Source organism: Taudactylus pleione, unplaced genomic scaffold (assembly GCF_031769625.1).
Source record: "Taudactylus pleione unplaced genomic scaffold, aTauple2 ptg000408l, whole genome shotgun sequence".
Classification (NCBI taxonomy): domain Eukaryota; kingdom Metazoa; phylum Chordata; class Amphibia; order Anura; family Myobatrachidae; genus Taudactylus; species Taudactylus pleione.
The window spans coordinates 8,622,674-8,644,288 of NW_028284810.1; the positions used below are offsets into that span (position 1 = coordinate 8,622,674).

The 21,615-nt window shown below is 39.6% G+C and overlaps 1 protein-coding gene across 4 annotated transcripts in view; it reads left to right on the forward strand.

Moving 5' to 3' along the window:
* Window positions 1-19,117, forward strand: part of STOX2 (storkhead box 2) — a 308,412-nt gene extending 289,295 nt beyond the window's left edge. For all 4 annotated transcript variants that reach the window (XM_088446974.1, XM_088446976.1, XM_088446977.1 and 1 more), the window contains exon 4: window positions 13,773-19,117. In XM_088446974.1, the coding sequence (XP_088303100.1) occupies window positions 13,773-13,971 (199 nt within the window). In that variant the 3' untranslated portion in view covers window positions 13,972-19,117. The remainder of the gene's footprint in view (window positions 1-13,772) is intronic.
* The last annotated feature ends 2,498 nt before the right edge of the window (window positions 19,118-21,615 follow it).

A 21,615-nucleotide genomic window follows, 5' to 3' on the forward strand; every position in this document is an offset into this window, starting at 1 on the left:
AGAACTTACTCTGACAGTAATATACAATGGGAAATTAACAGAATACAATGATAAAACATATAAAGAGAATGATTGATAGAAGAGACTCTGGCCAGCTTTTATTATGTCGTTTACTACATACAGTCAGGTGCATAAATATTGGGACATTGACAGAATTTTCATATTTTGGTCTCTATTCACCATCACAATGGCTTTGAAATGAAATAAAACAAGATGTGCTTTAACTGCAGACTTTCAGATTTAATTTGAGGGTAATTACATCCAAATCAGGTGAACGGTGTAGGAATTACAACGGTTTCTATATGTGCCTCCCACTTTTTAAGGGGCCAAAAGTAATGGGACAAACTAAACAATCCTAAATCAAACTTTCACTTTTTAATACTTTGTTGCAAATCATTTTCAGGCAATTACAGCCTGAAGTCTGGAACGCATAGACATCACCAGACGCTGGGTTTCATCCCTGGTGATGCCCTGCCAGGCCTCTACTGCAAATGTCTTCAGTTCCTGCTTGTTCTTGGGGCATTTTCCCTTCAGTTTTGTCTTCACCAAGTGAAATGCATGCTCAATCGGAATCAGGTCAGGGGATTGACTTGGCCATTGCATAACATTCCACTTTTTAGCCTTAAAAAACTCTTTAGTTGCTTTTGCAGTATGCTTCGGGTCATTGTCCATCTGCACCGTGAAGCACCATCCAATGAGTTCTGAAGCATTTGACTGAATATGAGCATATAATATTGCCCGAAACACTTCAGAATTCATTCTGCTGCTTTTGTCTGCAGTCACATCATCAATAAATACAAGGGAACCAGTTCCATTGGCAGCCATACATGCCCACGCCATGACACTACCACCACCATACTTCACTGATGAGGTGGTATGTTTTGGATCATGAGCAGTTCCTTTCCTTCTCCATACTCTTCTCTTCCCATCACTCTGGTACAAGTTGATCTTTGTTTCATCTGTCCATAGGATGTTGTTCCAGAACTGTAATGGCTTTTTTAGATGTTGTTTGGCAAACTCTAATCTGGTCTTCCTGTTTTTTGAGGCTCACCAATGGTTTACATTTTGTGGTGAACCCTCTATATTCACTCTTGTGAAGTCTTCTCTTGATTGTTGACTTTGACACATATACAGCTACCTCCTGGAGAGTGTTCTTGATTTGGCCAACTGTTGTGAAGGGGTTTTTCTTCACCAGGGAAATAATTCTTCTGTCATCCACCACAGTTGTTTTCCGTGGTCTTCCGGGTCTTTTGGTGTCGCTGAGCTCTCCAGTGCGTTCTTTCTTTTTAAGAATGTTCCAAACAGTTGATTTGGCCACACCTAATGTTTTTGCTATCTCTCTGATGGGTTTGTTTTGATTTTTCAGCCTAATGATGGCTTGCTCCACTAATAGTGACAGCTCTTTGGATCTCATATTGAGAGTCGACAGCAACTGATTCCAAATGCAAATGTCACACCTAGAATCAATTCCAGACCTTTTACCTGCTTAATTGATAATGAAATAACGAGGGAATAGCCCACACCTGTCCATGAAATAGCTTTTGAGTTGATAGTTCCATTACTTTTGGCCCCTTAAAAAGTGGGAGGCACATATAGAAACCGTTGTAATTCCTACACCGTTCACCTGATTTGGATGTAATTACCCTCAAATTAAATCTGAAAGTCTACAGTTAAAGCACATCTTGTTTGTTTCATTTCAAAACCATTGTGGTGGTGAATAGAGGCCAAAATATGAAAATTCTGTCAATGTCCCAATATTTATGCACCTGACTGTATAATTCCCCAAAATATGACCTTCCGTACATAAGGAATTGGACAGCATTGCACTAGAACAGGAGTTCTCCACTCCGGTCCTCAGGTACCAGCAACAGGCCATGTTTTGTGGATGTCTTTAATCATACGTGAGTGTGCTGCTTGATGCAGCCCTCCGAATTTCTTGGTGACTCCACTGTCACTGATAAACTCAACAGAGCATAACAACAACAGGAACACAGTGAGTTACTTAATACGTTGCACACGTCACTCGTGATTATTAAAAGGTCAATATATATAGCTTATGCATTAAAAAATCAGCATTATTTAACTTAATATCTAGTCTTCTAAAGTGAATAGAATAGAATCTATCTGTATGAACAATTACTTGGAAAATAAACGATTTTATAAACAAAATGTTTATAATAAAGGTTTAGAATGTGAGAAAGAAAGAAACGAAAGAATGGAGAATTGATAAAGAGCAGGCTACATATCCTTCCTTATGTACCTTCCTTGTTCAATATCCGAAGTCTGTGATTAAATTATAATTCAGTCAAGTAAATGTAATCCTTATCAGGTAGTTAAGAAGCCTGAACATGGGATGATGTTAATCTCCAGCGGTAGCTATATTATAGTGTAAATTATAATAATAATTGTAATTTGGAGATGCTTTTAGTAAACCTATTTGTTCCATAGCCACAGTCATGTTAGTGGGGTTTTCCACTGGAGAGTAACGTCATTCAGGTTTAGTATGACTTTCTTCAGGTGCACTCAAGGAAATAAGCCAGTATTACATCCTTTCACAAGGTTGAAGGTAGGCGCCAGCTGTACCCTCCATGGAACTAACACCCACAGCCTATGTAAACCACACTGATCACGACCCTACATTATCAGTCTGCAGCACTAGTCACACCATCCTCCCATATAACCCAGATTTATGACTTGTATGTATTATTGTCTCATGCACAGTTACTCCCATCTCTTTCACAGAATACTGTGGATACCGTATGAATCGGAGTAGTACACACCTCCAATGTCGGACGTAGTGGAGCAATTTTTTTTGCTACTGCGCATCCGTCCCAATTGTGTCCGTGCAGAGTTGCAGTTCTAATCAGGCACAAACAGGGAGAATGCATTGAAAAATGTAGTATGCGTTCGTGGGCAGTGACAGGGAGATGTCTTAGAGCATGCACATAGATGGTACAACTTTTGGGCATGTTATGGGATTATATGATGATCGACTGCTCACATAGTAGGCCATATACGGACATAGAGATTGCAACTGTTATAGGGCTGGTGCAAGTTTAGATGGTGGCGTTTAAGAATGCACCTATCAGCATGGCCGTAACTAGGGTAATGCAACCAGTGCCCTGTTACTGGGCACCGCAGGGCATTGGGCGCTGTTTGGGCCTGTCAATTTTCCTGTTTATTATCATTCTCACTTGTAGCTTCCTATCATTATATCCCCAGCATCTCCTGGCCTCCCCTATCTTTTCCATGGCCCTTTCCAGGGGCGCCGAGAGGGGGGGGAGCGGGTACAGATTACCCGGGCCTCGGCTTCCTCAGGGGCCCGGTGGAGGCCTGGGTCCGGCGCCGCCCCCCTCCCTCACAGCAGCCCAGCACACAGTGTGTGCTGAGCTGCAGTGGGAGACTGCTTGTGCAGCCACAGCAGTCTCTTATACCTGTGCGGGGGAGCGATCACCCTGATCGCACTCCCCCCCCCCCCCCCGCTTTGCGCCGGGCTGAGGGGGCTCAGAGCGCCCCCCGTCGTCAGTTCGGGAAGGGGGCATGGCCACGTCTCCCACGATTAGGTTACGCCCCCCTGTTACCCGGGCCCCCCGCGGCTCTTGGCGGGCCCGGCCCTTCCCCATGAGGCCGTGGCCCTTTTTCAGGTGCACTATCTTATGTCCCTATTTAAACAATGGGGGGGGGTGCCAATGCTCTCTATGGCACAGGGCACCAAAAAGTCTAGTTACGGCTCTGCCTATCAGTATTACTGTGTACTGATGCTGAAAGTGGATGTGTCAGCCCTTGCACTATTGGACGCACGGATATGCACAAAAGAAGGACTTTGTAAGCGGCATTTTCATAAAGTCGCAGATGGCGATCGCTGATAGATGCAGCTTCTGCATCCACATGTGACATAGACCCTGTAACGCCTTTAGAGTTGCCATTGACCGCTTTAACTACAGCTCTTCTTGCCCGGACACTGAAGTTAGGAGGATGCCATGTGCTAGTCAGAGTCATAGTTATTCCATATTTTATTATGATGACTTAACTGTACCTTGGGATATATTCAGTGCATTAGAAATTCTTATGTATCATTTTCCTGATTTGCTTTTCCAGATCTGTTTGGAATATTCTTTTGTATTCATCTTGTAGTCTTTGAGGTCAGTTCAGTTAGACACAAGGGAAACACCGCCAACAGCCCAGCAACCGGGATGTTGGGGATGGGTGCGGCCCCTAGAGCCGGCCCTGCTTACTGCGCACAGAATATACTACAATATTTAGGTGACTTGTGAAGAAAATTGTTTTCTTCACAGGAATGATACTATGGATAAAGTAAGGGAGTGAATACTAATGCAATCACATTAGTATTCATTACTAATGTTCTTAATTTTGACAAATAGATGGCTTCATTTTTATTTTTTGCCACATTATCAAGTACTTTTGTGTTGATGAGTGGGAATAAATTTAAATTTATATCCATTATGGTTCCATGTTGCAACACAGCAAAATGTGAAAAAAAAGCCGGGGGAGGAGGGGATGAATACCTTTTTACAGCCACTGTGTGTAATGTGAAAGCCTGAAGACACACACACACACACAATGTGCGCTGACCCTTAGCAGTCTGCCTGGGACTGTCGTGACTGACAGATGTAACGTGGGAAAAGGAAAGAGCTATTTTTAGATGGGTGTGTGAAAGGGCTTGATGAGATCACAGCTGCTGAGCAAACACTCTCCCTGAGCACCACATGCGTTCCAGCTCCATTTACCTGTCTATGTATCATCACGTTATAGCGTGCAAACTTCTGATGTCATATACAACACTCAACCCTAGAGGAATTGCGCTTGAAAGTAGTAAATACAAGACAATATTTAAAGGTAGCTGTTTTATTACAGTATATTTAACTATTATTACCATTGCATCTGGTTGCCATATTACAAGCCTAGTGATGTTCCATACAACTGAAAGTGCCTGAGAACTGCCCAATGTCCAGACCTCCTCTGAGCTTGATCGCAGTGTGACCTAACCACACAGCTATACTTTATCAGCACTGCACCAGTTTGGTTATGTAATCCAGCAGAGTTTTAACTGCACCAATGATTAGTCTGAGACCGTAGACCAAAACCTGCATATGTATTATCATTTATAAGCCAAAAAAACGTTACATTTTTATATAACTTATTCACATCTAAGCACTTTTAATGTATTTTATACAGGTTTGTTCTTACCTCAAAAAACAAACAAACAAGAAAAACATTACTTTCAGATGTAAAACAGATCATGAAGTCCATAGTAGGCCATTAGTGGAAAACTCCGTTCATGGAATGTATACTTTGCTACCGTGAGGCGTTGCATATGACTTCCTCATTCAGACATTGCTCTTCTCTTATCAAGGGACTCAATATGTTCCATACAAATACACACCACATATAATTACTTCTTTCCCTTTTTCAAGCATTGCTGACAAACACCAAGATGGGTCAATTAACTCGTGGAATTTGCCAAGTTCTGGTCCTACCATTAGCTTAAAACGGAGGTTCATCAATGTTTTTCCAGTCATTAAATTATTGTTTTCCGCTGCTAACTTTGGCCCTCATTCAGAGCCGTACGTATGAAAATGGAGCGTCCTTCTGGACGCTCTTATAACTGTGGGTCACCACCCACAGGCTATACGAGCGTGCATTTTGATGGCCGCGATGGTTGAGACCATCGCGACTATCGAAATTGCGAGCCGGAGCCTGCGGTTGAGGTTTTCAACCGCAAGCTCCGGAGTGATTTTGGCTCTATCAGAGCCAAAATCACTCCCACTGACATCACTAGTGATGTCAGTGGGCCGGCTTCTGACGGGAGGCGTTCCCGTGGGAACGCCCCCGTCAGGGAGGCACGCCCCCGGCACGCCTACCAAAGGGGGCGTGCTGTCAATCAACATCGACAGCACGCCCCCTTTGATCAGACACAGCGAGCGAAGGACTTTCCTTCGCTCGTCGCGTCTGGCGCATGCGCACGACGGAGCTCCCTCCGTCGTGCACATGCTCAGTCCATAACATCGACCCACTTGCGAGCGGACAGCACTACACAGCACAAATGCACCGGCAGCTGTGTTGTCGTTTTAGCAGCTGGTGAGAGTCAGACAGACTCTTATAGGCTGCTGCTCCCACTGCCGGAGCCGGGCATCTTCCGGCTCCCGCAGTGGGCAATGGGAGAGACGTCATGACGTCTCTCTCATAATGCAGAGCGGCCCGGGAGGACGGACGGATGGAGGAGCGGATGGCGGCGGCGGGGATTCAGGTAAGTGTTTGTTTATTTTTTTATTTGTATTATGTGTGTGTATACACACAAGGGGGGGAACTACTACTGGGAGCAATACAAGGGGGGAACTACTACTGGGGGCAATACAAGGGGGGAACTACTACTGGGGGCAATACAAGGGGGGAACTACTACTGGGGGCACTACATGGGGGAGTCTACTACTGGGGGAACTACAAGGGGGGGTCTACTACTGAGGGCACTACAAGGGGGGGACAACTACTATGGGCAGTATAAGAGGGGTACTTTACTAGGGGCACTACAAGGGGAGGGGACTACTACTAGGGGCACTGCATAGGTGGGGACTACCACTGGGGGCACTGCATCGGGGGACCACTACTGGGGCTGTATATAAAGGGCAATACTGGTGGTACTGCATAGGGGGGACTACAAATGGGGCCTAGTTAAATAGCACTGCGTAGGGGGTACCACTACTGGGGAAACTGCATTGGGGGGGACTACTACTGGGGGGCACAATGGGTGTGTAGGGGCCCCAGTGCATTGCTTTTCCCAGGGACCACACTGTTAAGACAGCACTGAATTTACCCCTTAGACTTTAGTTTACTGGTTACTCTGTCATTTCAGTTTTTGTTGTCCAATTTCATCAGTTGTATGTTTCCAGTTTGACCACTGCTTACAGCATGTGATATATAGTTGGTAGACCACTCTCAACACACCTGTGAATGAAATCCAAGTATTGCTACTAGTCCTGTGCATCTGCTGTTATGTTGAATTGTAGTCATATGATCCATTGCCTCCTGCTTTAAATAGCATTATTTGCACATATGATAATACTGTCACTGAATGAACAGTTATTTATGTGTGAGTACAAATCTACCTAATAAACTGGCCATTCAGTATATGATTTTATCAGCCTTGTGTGTGGTCCATATGATTAAATTAGCACACATTGTACCATTGCACATTTCTAGTTGGTGAGAGCCTGGTATATTTTACTGCCTATAATATAATGCAAAAGGCATTCATAGAACTTCATAGGAAAAAGGTTGTGTTAGAAAATGTTTCTGCCTTATGAACAAGTCAGAAGTGGAGACGTAAGGAGCCCTTAACCAAAAATCGCAAAAAACTATTTCCTGATCTCACGTTATTTTCTCCGATTTAACAATTCTCCTACACACCAATATGCATCCATACATCACCAATATTTTTCAGAGATTTGCCGATCATTTTCACCAAAGATCGGATCATGCGAATTGTGAAAGTGCGCATACATCAACGGGGCGTCATTTTACTAGTCACATGTAAAGAAAATGTAGATGAACGTCAAAATGGCTGATTGTTTCCATACACTGCCAACCTAGAGCCAGGATTCGTCGGCAAAATCCAAAATGTTGAAAGTCCTGATTTTCAATTCCGATAATTTCTCGGTGAACCCCATGCATTGACAATTCTTTCAAAAATTCATTGACAAAATGCTAAATTGGCCCAAATTATTGATGTATGGGTCCCATTAAACTGTTTTGAGGCTCATGTTTGTCGTTAAACTTGGCTATTGTTATGCATTTTAATTAAGAGTACATGGGCTCATCTCTTAGTGGTCTCTGTACTGAGGCACATCTAGAGGAAAGAGCAGAGCATTTTCAATCTTTCATCCAATATTTGTCTTTGTGTGTATGTTAGGGGGTAGTGGCCGGAGGAGGAAACGAGGCGGGACCAGGCCATGCACACATCGCGGTTTTGTAGAGGTTGAGTTCCTTCAAAACACCTGGGCTTACAGAGGAGGAGAACTGTGTAGTAGAAGATGGGAAATGTTGAGTATGGGCATCCCTGGCTAAGTTCAGAGCAGGTGCACTATCAAAAAGATAGAGTGCCAAAAAGTTTTGTTCCTTACTGTACGGAGGGGCAGCACAGCTATTTCCACTCTACTAAAGATGTGAAACCGAACATAATGGTTGCTCTTGCTTATATATATTATTTAGCAGTGGGCTGGGCATCTATATCAGTATATTATCTCTCAATTTAAAATCACATAAATTTGTGACCCAATATAGGGACAATCATTGTTAGAGTTAGGTACACTCTATTAGCAGGAGCGCCTTGATGTGGCAGGTGGCTTATCAAATGTTTGGAAGTGTGTATAACAGACTTCTGCATTGTATATACAAATAGAATAGCTGCTCTTTACTGGTTCACAGCAGTGAGCTGAGGGATTTTCTTGCTTCTTTCTGTTCTAGACCCCACCATTTGTGGAACCTACTGTGAATTTATACATGTGTTGAACACCATCCATTTCTTCTGTACAGTTAGGGGAATGCCTGCCTCCAAATTTATGTTATTGTGTAGGAGTGAGAAATATTCTGCCTAAAATATGCAGTTTAATTTCTTGATTTTGAATGCAGGAGAGAGATTTGCATGTGCCACTTCCTACAATTTTCCAGTCCTTATCCTACAGGGATTCCAAATCTTTATCCTATTTAGGCTGGAGTTTTACCAGGACAACTACCTTAAAATATGCTAGCAACTAGGAATGCCCAAAGCTGTTAGTTCATTAAATTTAGAAGACTACAGGAGAGGGGAACCAGTATCAAATCACACAGCACCCACTAATTCATGAACCACATTCCAGATTTTCACCACTTTGCTGGCTAGTTCTTCTTTCCGAGGGTCTGCAACGGGTGTGGAATGACCCAGTCTGAGCAAACAAGAATGCAGGTTAGTGTTGGACCCCAACATATGCTTCAGATGTGCAACTGTGACATGTAATAATAGCCTCAGAAACGAAAGAGCGCTAAAACCCCTAAGATTTTAGTTCTGTATATCAAAAAAGGGTCCATACAATGAAAAAACTGTAGTGGTAAAAACACCAGAGAGTGTGCTGAAATATATACATAGGAATTTTGCCTGGATGAGCATTTTCACAAGGTTCATCCTATCCAGCATGGGATTGAGGCAGCTTTTCCCAGGCATGCATTATATTCGTAACCTAATCAGTTTGGAGTTAAATTTTCTAATGCATATACTTGCATGAGACAGTTGCCATTGGGAGTATACTTGTGAAAGGTTTATTGATGTAAACTTTCTTGGTATAAATCCATTTTGATCTGGGTGGGCTACTTCTGTTATAACCTTATTAAGGCAAATTGCCAGGAGTTTGCCCATTATTATTATAATTTTTTTTTTAATATCGAAAATACTTTATTTAAAGAACGACGTGCAGAAAGACATGCACGTGCATGAATGATAAAATATGAATGACACATGGTACAAAACACAATTGTATTTAAGAAAAGAAAGGCAACTCGCAAAAGTCCGATTTTGCCCATTATTTTTACATCCTTTATGTCCAGGTATATCAGGTTGTTGGAATCAGGTCACAATATGTCCTTTCCGGACTTGGAAGTACCGATTACTTTGGACCTACACCGACGGAGAAACTCATCTTCCAACAGGCGATTGATGAGCACAGGAAGCCTGGGCATATAAAATGCCCTGTGTTGTTTTTATAACGCTTATCAGCAACCCGTCTACTCACAGAACCTTATTGTTTAGAAAGGACGTGTTCACTATGTCCACCTCTTCCAATGCAAATGGCACATGCAAAAATGTCCTCCTAAACCGCACCAACTGGAGACCAACCAAAAGTCATATCTTAACCCAGCTGTTTTGGAGCAGCTTATAAAGGTCCGAGGCGAACTTAATATATTGCTCGCCCATAGGACTGAACTGTGCCTTGGCACCTTTATCAGTTGTATTATGACAGTGGCCACAAGACGGATAAACTTTTAGCAAGGAAATTGAGAGCCAAAGTATCTTCTAAAAATATTTTATCTATTAAAACTAGCAACCGGAATCTGACTCATGATCCCGCCAGAATAATTCTGCTACACACTTTACAACATTAAAAATAATTTGGTCCCTTCTCATTTAGATAAGGATATTACCTCGTTGCTTGCTAAATGCAGTCTTCATAAGTGAAGCCGCTCTTAAGTACTTTAGCTGGGCTCTGAGATTTCTATAGAGGAATTGGAGAGGATTTTGAAATTTAAAAAATTTGGCAAGGTTCCTGGGCCAGATGGTTTGTCTTTAGCCTATATATTTTTTTTCAATCTATCTTAATGCCCCATCTTTGTAGACTTTTTAATAGCTTCCTCAAGGGCGAGCTTTCGTCTCCTTGTATGCTAGAAGCCCGGATTATTTTAATTCATAAATCTTCGAAGGACCCTAATACTTGTCCCAGCTATAAATCCATTTATCTTTTTAATAATTACATTAAACTGTTCTCTAAAATTTTGGCCACAAGATTAAACTGGGTTTTCACTCAACTTTTCATGCAGACCAGGTGGCCTTCGTCCCAAGCGGGCAAGCAAGAGATGATACCAGGAGAACAATTAATCTCTTTTACGTTATATACAAGCATCAGATACCTTCTTTGCTCCTCTCTTTATACGCCGAGAAGGCGTTTCATAGGCTATTATAGCCCATTATGTTCGCTACTCTGCCCGGATTCGGCCTGGGAGGATGCCTACTAACTGGAATCCAAACTTGGTACTCTAACCCTTCGGCCTGGGTGCAAGTAAATGGTAGGGATTCTAATATTTTTTAAATTCGTAATGATGCTAGGCAGGGGTGTCCCCTTTCACCATTAATATTTGCTTTTCTATAGAACCCCTTGCACATTTAATTTGTTCCAATCCAGATTTCTCTTTTTCTTCTTCTTTGGTCTTTATTCCCTTTAACTATTTTAGGGTTTTTATTTGAAAATGTGACAAATGTACTTTCCATGTGCCTCTGTAAGTACTTTCATGTTGGGGGCTGCAATCTCTTTGTTCATCTCATTTTTGGTGCTTTTTCAATATGTTTCTTTATACTTTGACACATACTATCTTGCAATAAAACAATGTGGCTTTAAAAAAAAATAAAAAATCTCCTTTTGGTCAACATTGCGGGAAGTTTAATCCCTATCCAAGTATGTCATCAGGTCCGACTGATTATAGCATATTTGCAAGATCTTGTGTTTGTAATATTAGTAAGGGACCCCAGCAATGCTAGAACATATTTCTGTCCAGTTTTTAACATCGCCAGAACTACTAGGCTGAAGAGAACACGCCAGCAATACAAGACTTCTACTATTTCTGTCTGCATGCACATACTGGACTGTCTGCCCCCTGGTCTATTCCAGAATATAGTCCAATCGGGTCTTTTAAGCTATCAGCCAGGTATCTTTGGATGCTTCAGAAGCCAATTCTTAAACAGCTAATAGTAATGGCAATAATGTTCTCGGTTCAATACAAAAAATATAAAATATTAAATTCCTATAACTATCAACATTGCGAGAGATCCCTGACATTAAATGGCTGTATGATCATCCTTTATGCTTAAGCCCTTTCAATCTTCTCTGTCTCAACAGGTCTCTAGCAATCACATGTTATTAAGAGAAGGAATAATAAACCAGGGCTGTTTAGTTGGTACATACCACTTCTATAGACGTTAATATTTACTGTGATGTGCACTGTGTCCAATATATATTGTGAATGTTTGCATATAATTTGTGTACTTGCATGAATGGTATCAATGTTCTTCCCAGGCCCGCCAGAAACAGCCTAACGCGCTGCACTTTTACCCGCATCAATGCATCCCCGTACGGCTTACTGCACGAGACTCCCTCCCGTCCCAATATGCCGTATTTCTTGTTGCCTGATCACCCTCAACGTGTCCTTGTTGACACGGATGCCGGATGTGATGCCAAGCTGTGCCGACGTCACATATCAGTCCATCTGGCATCTGTGTTCTCCGGCAACAAGGACACATTAGTAAGGGTTCTGGAGCACATTGGGGCGGGAGGGAGTTGCATTGGTTCATTAACAGGTAGGTTACTGAGCCAGTTCTTTCTCCAGTAATAGAACGTCTGATAAATCCTCTCCACCCCCAATATATACTGTAATCTGCATATAATGGGAGGAGCAGCCAGTAATGGAGTCAATGCATTAGTGCATTTCCAATAGGTGCAGCAACTATCTGCTCATAAGTGGAGAGCTAAACAAGCATTAGCACATGGATGACACATTCTGTGCCTGTCACTACACAGACCCACAGGGACTGGTCAGCTGCTGCAGATTGGACCTATTCCACCTACTGAATTAGCTAGAACAGGCTATGCAAAGGACAATCAAATAGTTTAGATACTCTACTAAAAAAACTATTTGAGGGGGAATTCAATTAGACTAAAGTGGTCGGGAACGATTCACTTGTTTGTGCCGCAGGACGCGAGTGCCCATCATTTCGCATTGCGGCGTATAGGGGCCGGGGAGAACGCCCCGAGTTTAAATCATTATAAGGTCAGGATTTAAATCATTTTATTATTGCGAAGCCCCCACCTGGCTACTTCTTGCTGCCACCCGGCTGGAAAAATTTTCTGGGAAGAACATTGGGTATGATTTTGTTGTATGGTTATATTATAATTTATTTAGTATTGAACCATGATATGGTTCTCAATATTATGAATAAATATTTAAATTTATTTTATGGCCCTCAACTATAATAATATGCCTCCCATACTGTGGAAGTTGGACAGCACTGATGTAGACCATAGCTTGTAATATTTAGGTTTTCATTTATTATTTGGGAAAATGTAACCTGGTATATTAAATGGAAACTTGTAAATGGGAATGTTTAATTATTCTTTGATACATAAAGGATCTCTCGCAGACATTTTTACTGTGTCAAAGTAAGGTGGTGGTGTCATATGGAAGTATATAGTACATGTGAATTGGATACATCTGTGTTCAGTGTGAAGGGACAGTAGAATAATAAACTGTGCCTGCCATTTTTTTTTTTTGCAAGACATAATAATATATGTATAGCCACAGGATATAAATGTTATTAACAACTTCTCCACTACACATTTCACACAAAACTTACATTTGCTTTCTACACTTACAAACTCTCTGACCCATGACCAACAGGACTGGATCATACAGCCCACCAAGAATCTCTGCAACCTGGCCGGACCAATATGCAATATGTACAGTAGCACTCATGTATCAAATGCCGATTCCCCCTACAGATTGTAAACTTGTAAGGAGGGCCGTCATACCTCTCCGTTTATCGTTAATTCTCTATCTCATTTTACTACTGTTGTGCACCTTTTTACCTGTTTTGTACCTAATTTTAAAGGAAAGGATGCATTGCTGACACTATAAATTATATTAAATTAAGGATATTTGGGGGGGGGGGGGGGGGATGAGGTAACAAGCAGCTGTATGTACCTGCTATAGAATGCAGAATCTTTCAGGAGTCTGCATTCTATAGCTGGCTGTTTTATATTTTAAATTATTGAAATGCAGAGATAAACATTAAGGGCACAAAGGGTGTATTGTAATGATATAAAATGCTTTTTTATTCCCCATTCGTTCTGTAAGAAAATGCTTTATTTACCTTGACTATGTTCTCACACTTGATTAGATATTTTGTTAAATTTAATATAATTAAATGTTTGAAATTCTTCTTTTTTTTCTCTCCTCCCCAGTACACGTGAAAGCCTGGCTTCAAATACTTCAAGCATTGTAGAAAGTAACAGACGGCAGAACCCAGCTCTCAGTCCTGCCCATGCTGGTGCTGGCCCAGCTTTTAACTTCCGAACATCTGCTGCAGAAACGACGACGACGGATGCTGATAAACTACAGAAACCCGCTAACTGTTTGCAAGCTTCTGTAACTAGTGTTTGATAGCCGCTCAGCCTCAAATCTTGTTCTGTCTCATCCTCTACAGCAAAGTTTACTACTAAACTGGGACCGATGTTTACATCTCTTTACAAGCAAGCCTCACATCCACAGTTTTTGTGTCTTTCTAAAACTGTGCTGCTAAATAGCCCAGGGGGCGACAACAAGAACAGAATACCAACTTTTTTTTTTTTTAATTATTATTTTGGTTTTGATTTTGTTGTTTGTTTTTTTGCCATCATTCCTTTCCATAATATATAGCTCAGTAGGAAGTGAGTAACGGTAGAGGTTAATATGCACATTATTCTTCATATAAATGTAACAGAGCACATTCAAGAGTCTAGACACTGTAATCTGTTTGGGGTTTTTTTTGCGTTATTTTTGTACGCTGTGCTACATACAGCAAAGTACTTCCTTTAAAGCAGCGGTGCTCGGTACAAAACACAGCTTTGCAGATTAGTGGAATGGTTTTTACCTTTGTTCCGTGTCCTCCTTAGTTATAAAAAAAAAGAGAGAAGAAAGTATTTATTTTTATCAACTTACTGTAGATAACTGAATTTTAAATATATTCCTACTTAACGCCCATGATGTATAGCAAATGTGAAGAACCAAAACAGGACACCATATCCCACTGCAATAATGATTGCTACATCTGTGCTCCTTTCCGTTCTACAAGTCAGTGTTTGTCACATAGAAATAGAAGATGTCTTGGATGTGTTGTTCAGGGACCTCCATAGAGGATACTGAATAACCGTTGTGTTATTCCTCGCTCTTATAATACGCTTAAGGTGTTTATAATACAGTATTATCAGGCAAACTGTAATAACCCTGAAATAAAGGTAAAGCATCACCAAAACTTGAAAAAAATATTACGTATAATACAAGTAGTGTAATAGTAGCGAATTCCTGACTGTTGAATATTGGCACTCAGTGTCTAAAATTGAGGCTGTGAATGAGATTGTTGGCAGCGAAATTTACACACATTCTCCTTCATACCCAGCAGAAATAATAATTGCGTACGTTTAATTTTTTGAAAATCGCTGACATAGTTTGATTCTCAAAAGTAGTCCAATAGTACAGATAGCCCATGAAAAAGGGGATATAATGCATCCCTTATTACCAGTGCTTTTTTCTGATGGTACTCAGCGGTACGCAGTACTGAAACTTATTTGTGTAATTTTTAATTCTTTGAATTACTTCTGATAACAGTAAGAAATCCGTTAAATAATTCCAGAAATTAATAAAATAAGCATCTGAAAACTTGTCCAGAGTTTGGAAGGTACTATAAATCGATTATCAGCTTGTAACTTTACATGAGTACCGTTTTTGTTTTTGAGTACCAATAAACCGTGTTCATCAGAAAAAAAAGCACTGTGCACTAATATTAAACCTGTGGGTAGTCTGTTCCTACCAATAAATGTTTTACACCATATATTCATTGTTGCACTGCAAGACGAAAAATCCATATCCTTTGGTAACATTCTACTATTTATTTAGAAACATAATGTCTTTAAAACGCAGTATTGTCCTCTGTTAATAGGGCAGATAGCATTTTGTATTAACTGTTTTTCTGCCGCTGGCCATGGTTTTGCAGAGAGGGAGCATTCCAGAGGCCATCCAAACATATTGGGTGTGGGGACTGTACTGTGGTATTATGGATAGGAAATCCCCTGACTGTTAGACACTTCGCTGTGCTTGCTCTTTTTCAGAGTAGTATTATTTGTTTGGTCCCCTGACCATCATTGGCACTCTCATTGTCCATTATAATGCCCTTTCTGCTGCATAGCTGTGCAGCTCTGTTGTATTTTTAATAAAAAAAAAAGTTTTCATGCAATGTTTTTTAGATATTTAGTGATACATTCCTTTTCACTATTATATACCTAGCGCTGCTGCTTTAAAATTACACATTTTAAATGTTCTGTTGTGCCACAAAACTCTTGACCATACCAACAAAGTTACAGTTTAGCGGAGCCATAACTATTTTGAGGAGGAACAGTGCCAAATATGACTTTATATTGCAATCTGACTATCTGCATGTATTTAAAATATAAAAATTTGTATATTTCAAAGTATTTTAAAACTAGAAAATTAAAGGGGGGGGGGTCAAGGTGGTAGATTGTCAGCTGACCTTTATTTATTGACTTGTACATGACCTCCAGATAGTTTTATACATTGCTCAAACGTTCTATCTTCCTTCTTTCGTCATCTTCAGACATATCTGTATCAGTAGGCAGCATAATTTATTTTTTTCCATGGTTCTAAAGCAGTACTGCTATGCTCTTTACATTGGATACAACTGCACGAGTGTGTGTACAAGTTAACAAAGTCACTTTGGAGGTGGAAACCCTATTGAAATGCTTTAATAACACAAAAAGCTGACGAAAGCCCTTGGAATCTAGGTAGAATGAAATCATTTCCACTAATTCAAAAACATTATTTTTTTATTTTTTTTGTGGCATCTTCGTGAGTCCAGAATGTAGTTGATGGAGAATACCTATTTTTTTTTTTTTTTTTTGAGTGCAGATATACTGCTTGTGTGGTGTTTTTTTTTTTTTTTCACCATTTCTTTTTTTTATGTTATTTCTAAGAGACACAAAGGCAAGTGTAGCCTGGTAATATGATTTCTTTCAAACGGAAGGATATAATTTTATGTAGATTTGATTGTAATGCCTAAATTAGGCTTCTCAAAATAACATGATTTGTGATGGTGATCATTAGAACAAAGCATGACATATTTCTGAACAATTAAGCTTTCTTTTCACATAGAAATCTTGCTTATCCTATCAGAAATTTGTGACTGCTTAATACATATTGTAAGTGGTTTTTTTTTTGTTTTGTTTTTGTTTCACATTTTAAGTCCAGATAAATGTGCAGCGTTAGGGCGAATGTGAATTTTTCCATTTTATATATATTTGATTGCAGAATGTGTCAATGCTAAACATAAGATGCTGGAAACTGTACAAGTTGGACACTCCAAGAACATAGAGAGAATATAAGGTTCCATGTCTAAGTTTATAGCATAGTCCACCTGTAAAGCTGCAGAACCAATGCACTCTACTTTCTGTGACAACCTCCATAGACTCATATTACACTATACAGCCCTGGAACACAGTTACCATAAAAATACGGCCTGGTTCATGTAAATACGTGATCAGCACTGATCTAGAACACCCATACTTTTCACTGTAAAGGTACAGTGTTTTGATTTTTAAATATTTAAAAGTGGTGCTGTATATCAAGAACAAAAGGACTGTTTTTATTGATCTTTTACTTATTTTTACAAGAAAAAGCTTCTTAACATGTCATCTTTGTCTCCAGGTAAAAAGATAAAGGAATGTATCTGAGAATACAATAACATTTCTGCTCTTAGAAAAGCCTGTAGGTGCATATGGCTTCACCTACAAAGGAGCACCTGTAGGTCATAATGTTGAATCCACCTTTTAGAGTCAGTGTACCTGTCGCCTATTCGCAATAAAGCTGTTTTATGCCTTGGGACTCCACAGTGTCGCCAGTTCCTATTGAACCGATTAGTTTAATATTTGGTTAATCCATAAAATGGAATCACTCTTCTTGTGGTTAGGTGACAGGCACACTTTTAGATGGCCACTTAAAAAAATAAATGAACCATTTTAAATTAACCTCTCAATTGTTTGTTGGCTTATATTAAGTTTTTCTTTTTTTGTTAAAAAAAAAAAATGGGTGCTAGATGCCACTTACAGTAAATCAAATACGTTATCAAAGTACTCCATTGTTCCTTTCCAACTTTTTGGCAGACAAGATTTTACAAGGCTTTTTATTCAAATATTTACTTTTTTTTTTTTAAAGTACCCAGTACTAAAAATGTAGTCAATGGCAATAATGGATATTTTGTAATAAGAAATGGAATTTCAAGTCCTTTAACCATAAACTGTTGTCCAAAATAACAATATGCAGTATTAGGAAACAGAGATCAGAACTTTTATATGACAGCCCGTGTATAGAAAATATTCAACAGGTTATAATGGTACAAAACTCCAAGTACTGTATACTGCTATTCAAATTTATTTCAGAGCTTGTGGTATTCACTTTATGTGAATACTGTTTGTGCAGCCTCAAAACATCAACACAAATTTAATTTTTTATTTTTTTTTGTACACCAGTTTCGAATTGTTGCTACAGTACATGTTGTGTTTTACTAATGTGTTTTTTGTATTTTTTGTTTGTTTTTACATACAACTACCTCCACAACTTTTAAACGGCAGCAATGTTAAAGTATACTGTACAAAAAAAACTTTTAATCATATGGAATACTACATAGTACATCAATGTTTTTGTAGAACAAATCATCATTTTACATTACCATGGTTTCTTTCACCAAGACTAAATTTGGGTTTTTATAAGAAATGTATATTGTAAATTAAGGGCAGACAAACCTTTAGTTTCGTCATGGTTGGAAACATTTACCAACTCTTTCCGTTACAGCCGAAGGTTTCTTCCTGACGTCACTCGGCCATTGCAAGTTTTCAGGGGCCGGTGACCTACGTCGTAGATTTCACAGCTTGACTTTCCTACGACAAAAAAAGCCAGATATTTCAATACTACCGATGAGTTGTCTCCGCTCTGACATTGTTGTTTATAGATGAGACTTACGTAAAAGAAGTCATAATTTCTTCAAGTCAGTGACTGAATGTGACTATTGCATTAGGGGAATAAAGTCAATACATACAAGGAGGACTTTACTGTATGTTTAAAGAGAATTTTGCAGCCAAGACTGCCTTGTATAAATGTGTTTGCACTGAAAAAAAATAATAAAAAAAAATCTAATTCTCGGTCTCTGGTTGCTGTAAAGGTCATCCAAACACGGATGTTCTGTTTATATTGTATAGAATTTCATATAAAAAAAAAAGAAAATAATATTCATGATATGTCTTCCCTGACGTTACTGATTTCTAACAGCACATTTGTATCATGATTTATATTGTGTCAGTGTATCATATTGTAAAGGATGTTTTACCTGTCATGCTTAGCATAATAACTTAAAAGGAAAAAGTTAACAGGGATTTTTTTTGTAAGCTTATATTCAAAAGTCCCTTTCTATGTCAATATTGTGTCCATGTTGGTTCTGTAGTGTTGTGTGAAATATCCAATTTTTTTTATTATTTTTTTTTTTTTGGATTGTGTTACTTTATAAAATATTAAATAACATTTGGTTATATATTTTAAGTTAACAGACTTTTTGTGCTACAGAGGGGCCAGTGTGGAGAGGTTTTCCATTTAAGGTCTTATTCTGTATTATTAGGATTATGGACAGTAACATTAACAGTCAGGAGCACTGTTATGTCCATAGAAATTGCTGAAGTGACACTGGCGCAGGAGCATCCTGGGGTATTTATTAGCTGCACTCTTATTTTCCAAGCACCTTGTTGTCTATTTCCATGTATGCGCCCTCCTGCCACTTTTTTATGCATCAGGACTAATACAGAGTTGATCGTATGCCCATCTGCATAGCGTAACTTGCTCAGAAAATGAGTGTACACTAATGATAATGCAGAGTCGAATGCATTCCGAATGTATCTACAATTACGACCAGAGAGGTGGAATGTGGCGAAGTTCACTGAGGGCGTGTTCATGCAAATGCAGGCCATGCACAACCGTAAGCATATATACACCTAGTAGGAGGCATATCTTTTGCACCTAGTAAAGTGCATGTTTCCTTTGAGTAGTGCATGCATAATTTACATCCAACTCTCCCATCAGCACCAATGTGATTTTTTTTTTGTAATGCTTTCCTTTGTATTTCGCTGCCATATCTTTATATCACTGGGCAGTATTTTATTTTCAATGACTGGAGAAATGACATGAAACTGCTGAACTGTCTGTACCACAACAACACCGCACATCTCTATTCATACACTGTGCAATTTATTTAATTTCATAAATATAGTACAAAATGGCTGTTATGCGGTACAGTTAAGCCAAGGCGGAAAGATTGTATGACAGGAATAGCACATCTCTGCAAAAATCTATTGCATGATAGTCTGAAAGGTTAGGCCTGACTGAAAAAGAAGTCTAGGATGAAAAAACAATATTCTTGGTAAATGTTGCTGGATGGCAGGTACAGAGCAGTACAGTATAATGATCTGAGAATGGATAACAACCTTACATTTTTTTTATGTTATGTAACTTCAGATATCTTATGTAATTGGTATATCACTGTTTTGTACCCTGCTGGTGTTGCAAGCTAAAAGCACTACAGCGATCCCTGCCTTTACATTGTGTAGTATATAAGGAGAGCTTTGTGCATTTTTAATAAGAGAGTGGAATAATAAGACGTTCAATATAGAATGGTAAAGGCTACACAGAACTGCATGTGGCAATACCGACAAAATAACTTTTAAATGATTAACCTTAACGTACTATTTTTGGCCAATGTTTAGATATGAAAATATTATATATTATATATTTTCAATTTATTGGAGCCAAATACTCTCCATAAGCGTCAGTGACAACATTACATCGTGTGTCTTGCTATTTTATGGAACGGAGATCACCATTGCTGGTTATTGAACACCTCGGCCGTGTGGCCAGATAATTGGGAATAGTTGTACAATAGAGAATGTATTGACGCCATATTAAAAATAAGGTGTCCTGTTAACACAAAACCTTCACACAAACTCATTGTCAGTGTATGTAACACTTTCACTAGTTGCTGTTAACAAGAAGCATCAGGTTAGGGCTGGAGCCTAGCAAATCTATTGCTGGAGCTATGCTTTTATTCCATTGGCTTACAAATTACTGGCAGGTGATTGCTACTGGTTATTATAATGTACAGCCTAATGTAGAAGACAAAAGGACTCCCGCAATATAATGATAATTTGGAGTCATAAAATTGACACAAAATGTATAAATTCACCTAAATTCAATTAGCCATGGTACTTACCACAGGCTTTTGGCTCTCAGGTTAAAGAGGCTGTAACTATTCAATCATTGCAAAGGGTAAGCCCCAAGAACAGCTCCTAGCACTCAACCTTGGAGCTGAAAGCTTGCGGTAAGTCCCAGTGCTTCTTAAATAGGCAGTAACCACCCACATTTGCATAAGAAGGAAAACTCATCACCATCACGCTGTAGTCTAGTTGGATAGGAGAGTCATCCACCAATATTCTGAGCAACTACCAAGTGGTGTCATGCAAGCATCTGTGACTTTTTGTCTGCGTACTGAGAGGTAAAAGAGCTATGGTACTTTCACATGTCTAAAGATGGGTACACAATATACGTATAGCCACTTTTCGGAACACTATATCATACATATCGTATGGTGTCTACGCTCGATCTGCCGTTCATCCTATCGTCCAGTCTGCTGTCCTGCACATCAGATGAGATAATGTAATGTACGACGGAGTGCAGTTACATGCAGCATGTAACAATACATCAATCTGTCTTACACCAGACCTTGCAGTGTGTACGGTGCACGCAATAATCGCATTGACTGATTGTGAATACATATGACATGTAATTAGTCTGATGTTTTCACTGAACCAGAGACCACAGGACCAACATTAGCTGAAACATACTGGGATATTATCAGTCCAAAGTGCGTTCCCAATAAAACATTAACACATATATGTTCCGACACTCCCTTCGTAATCCTAATTCCAGCCCCCCAGTTCATGA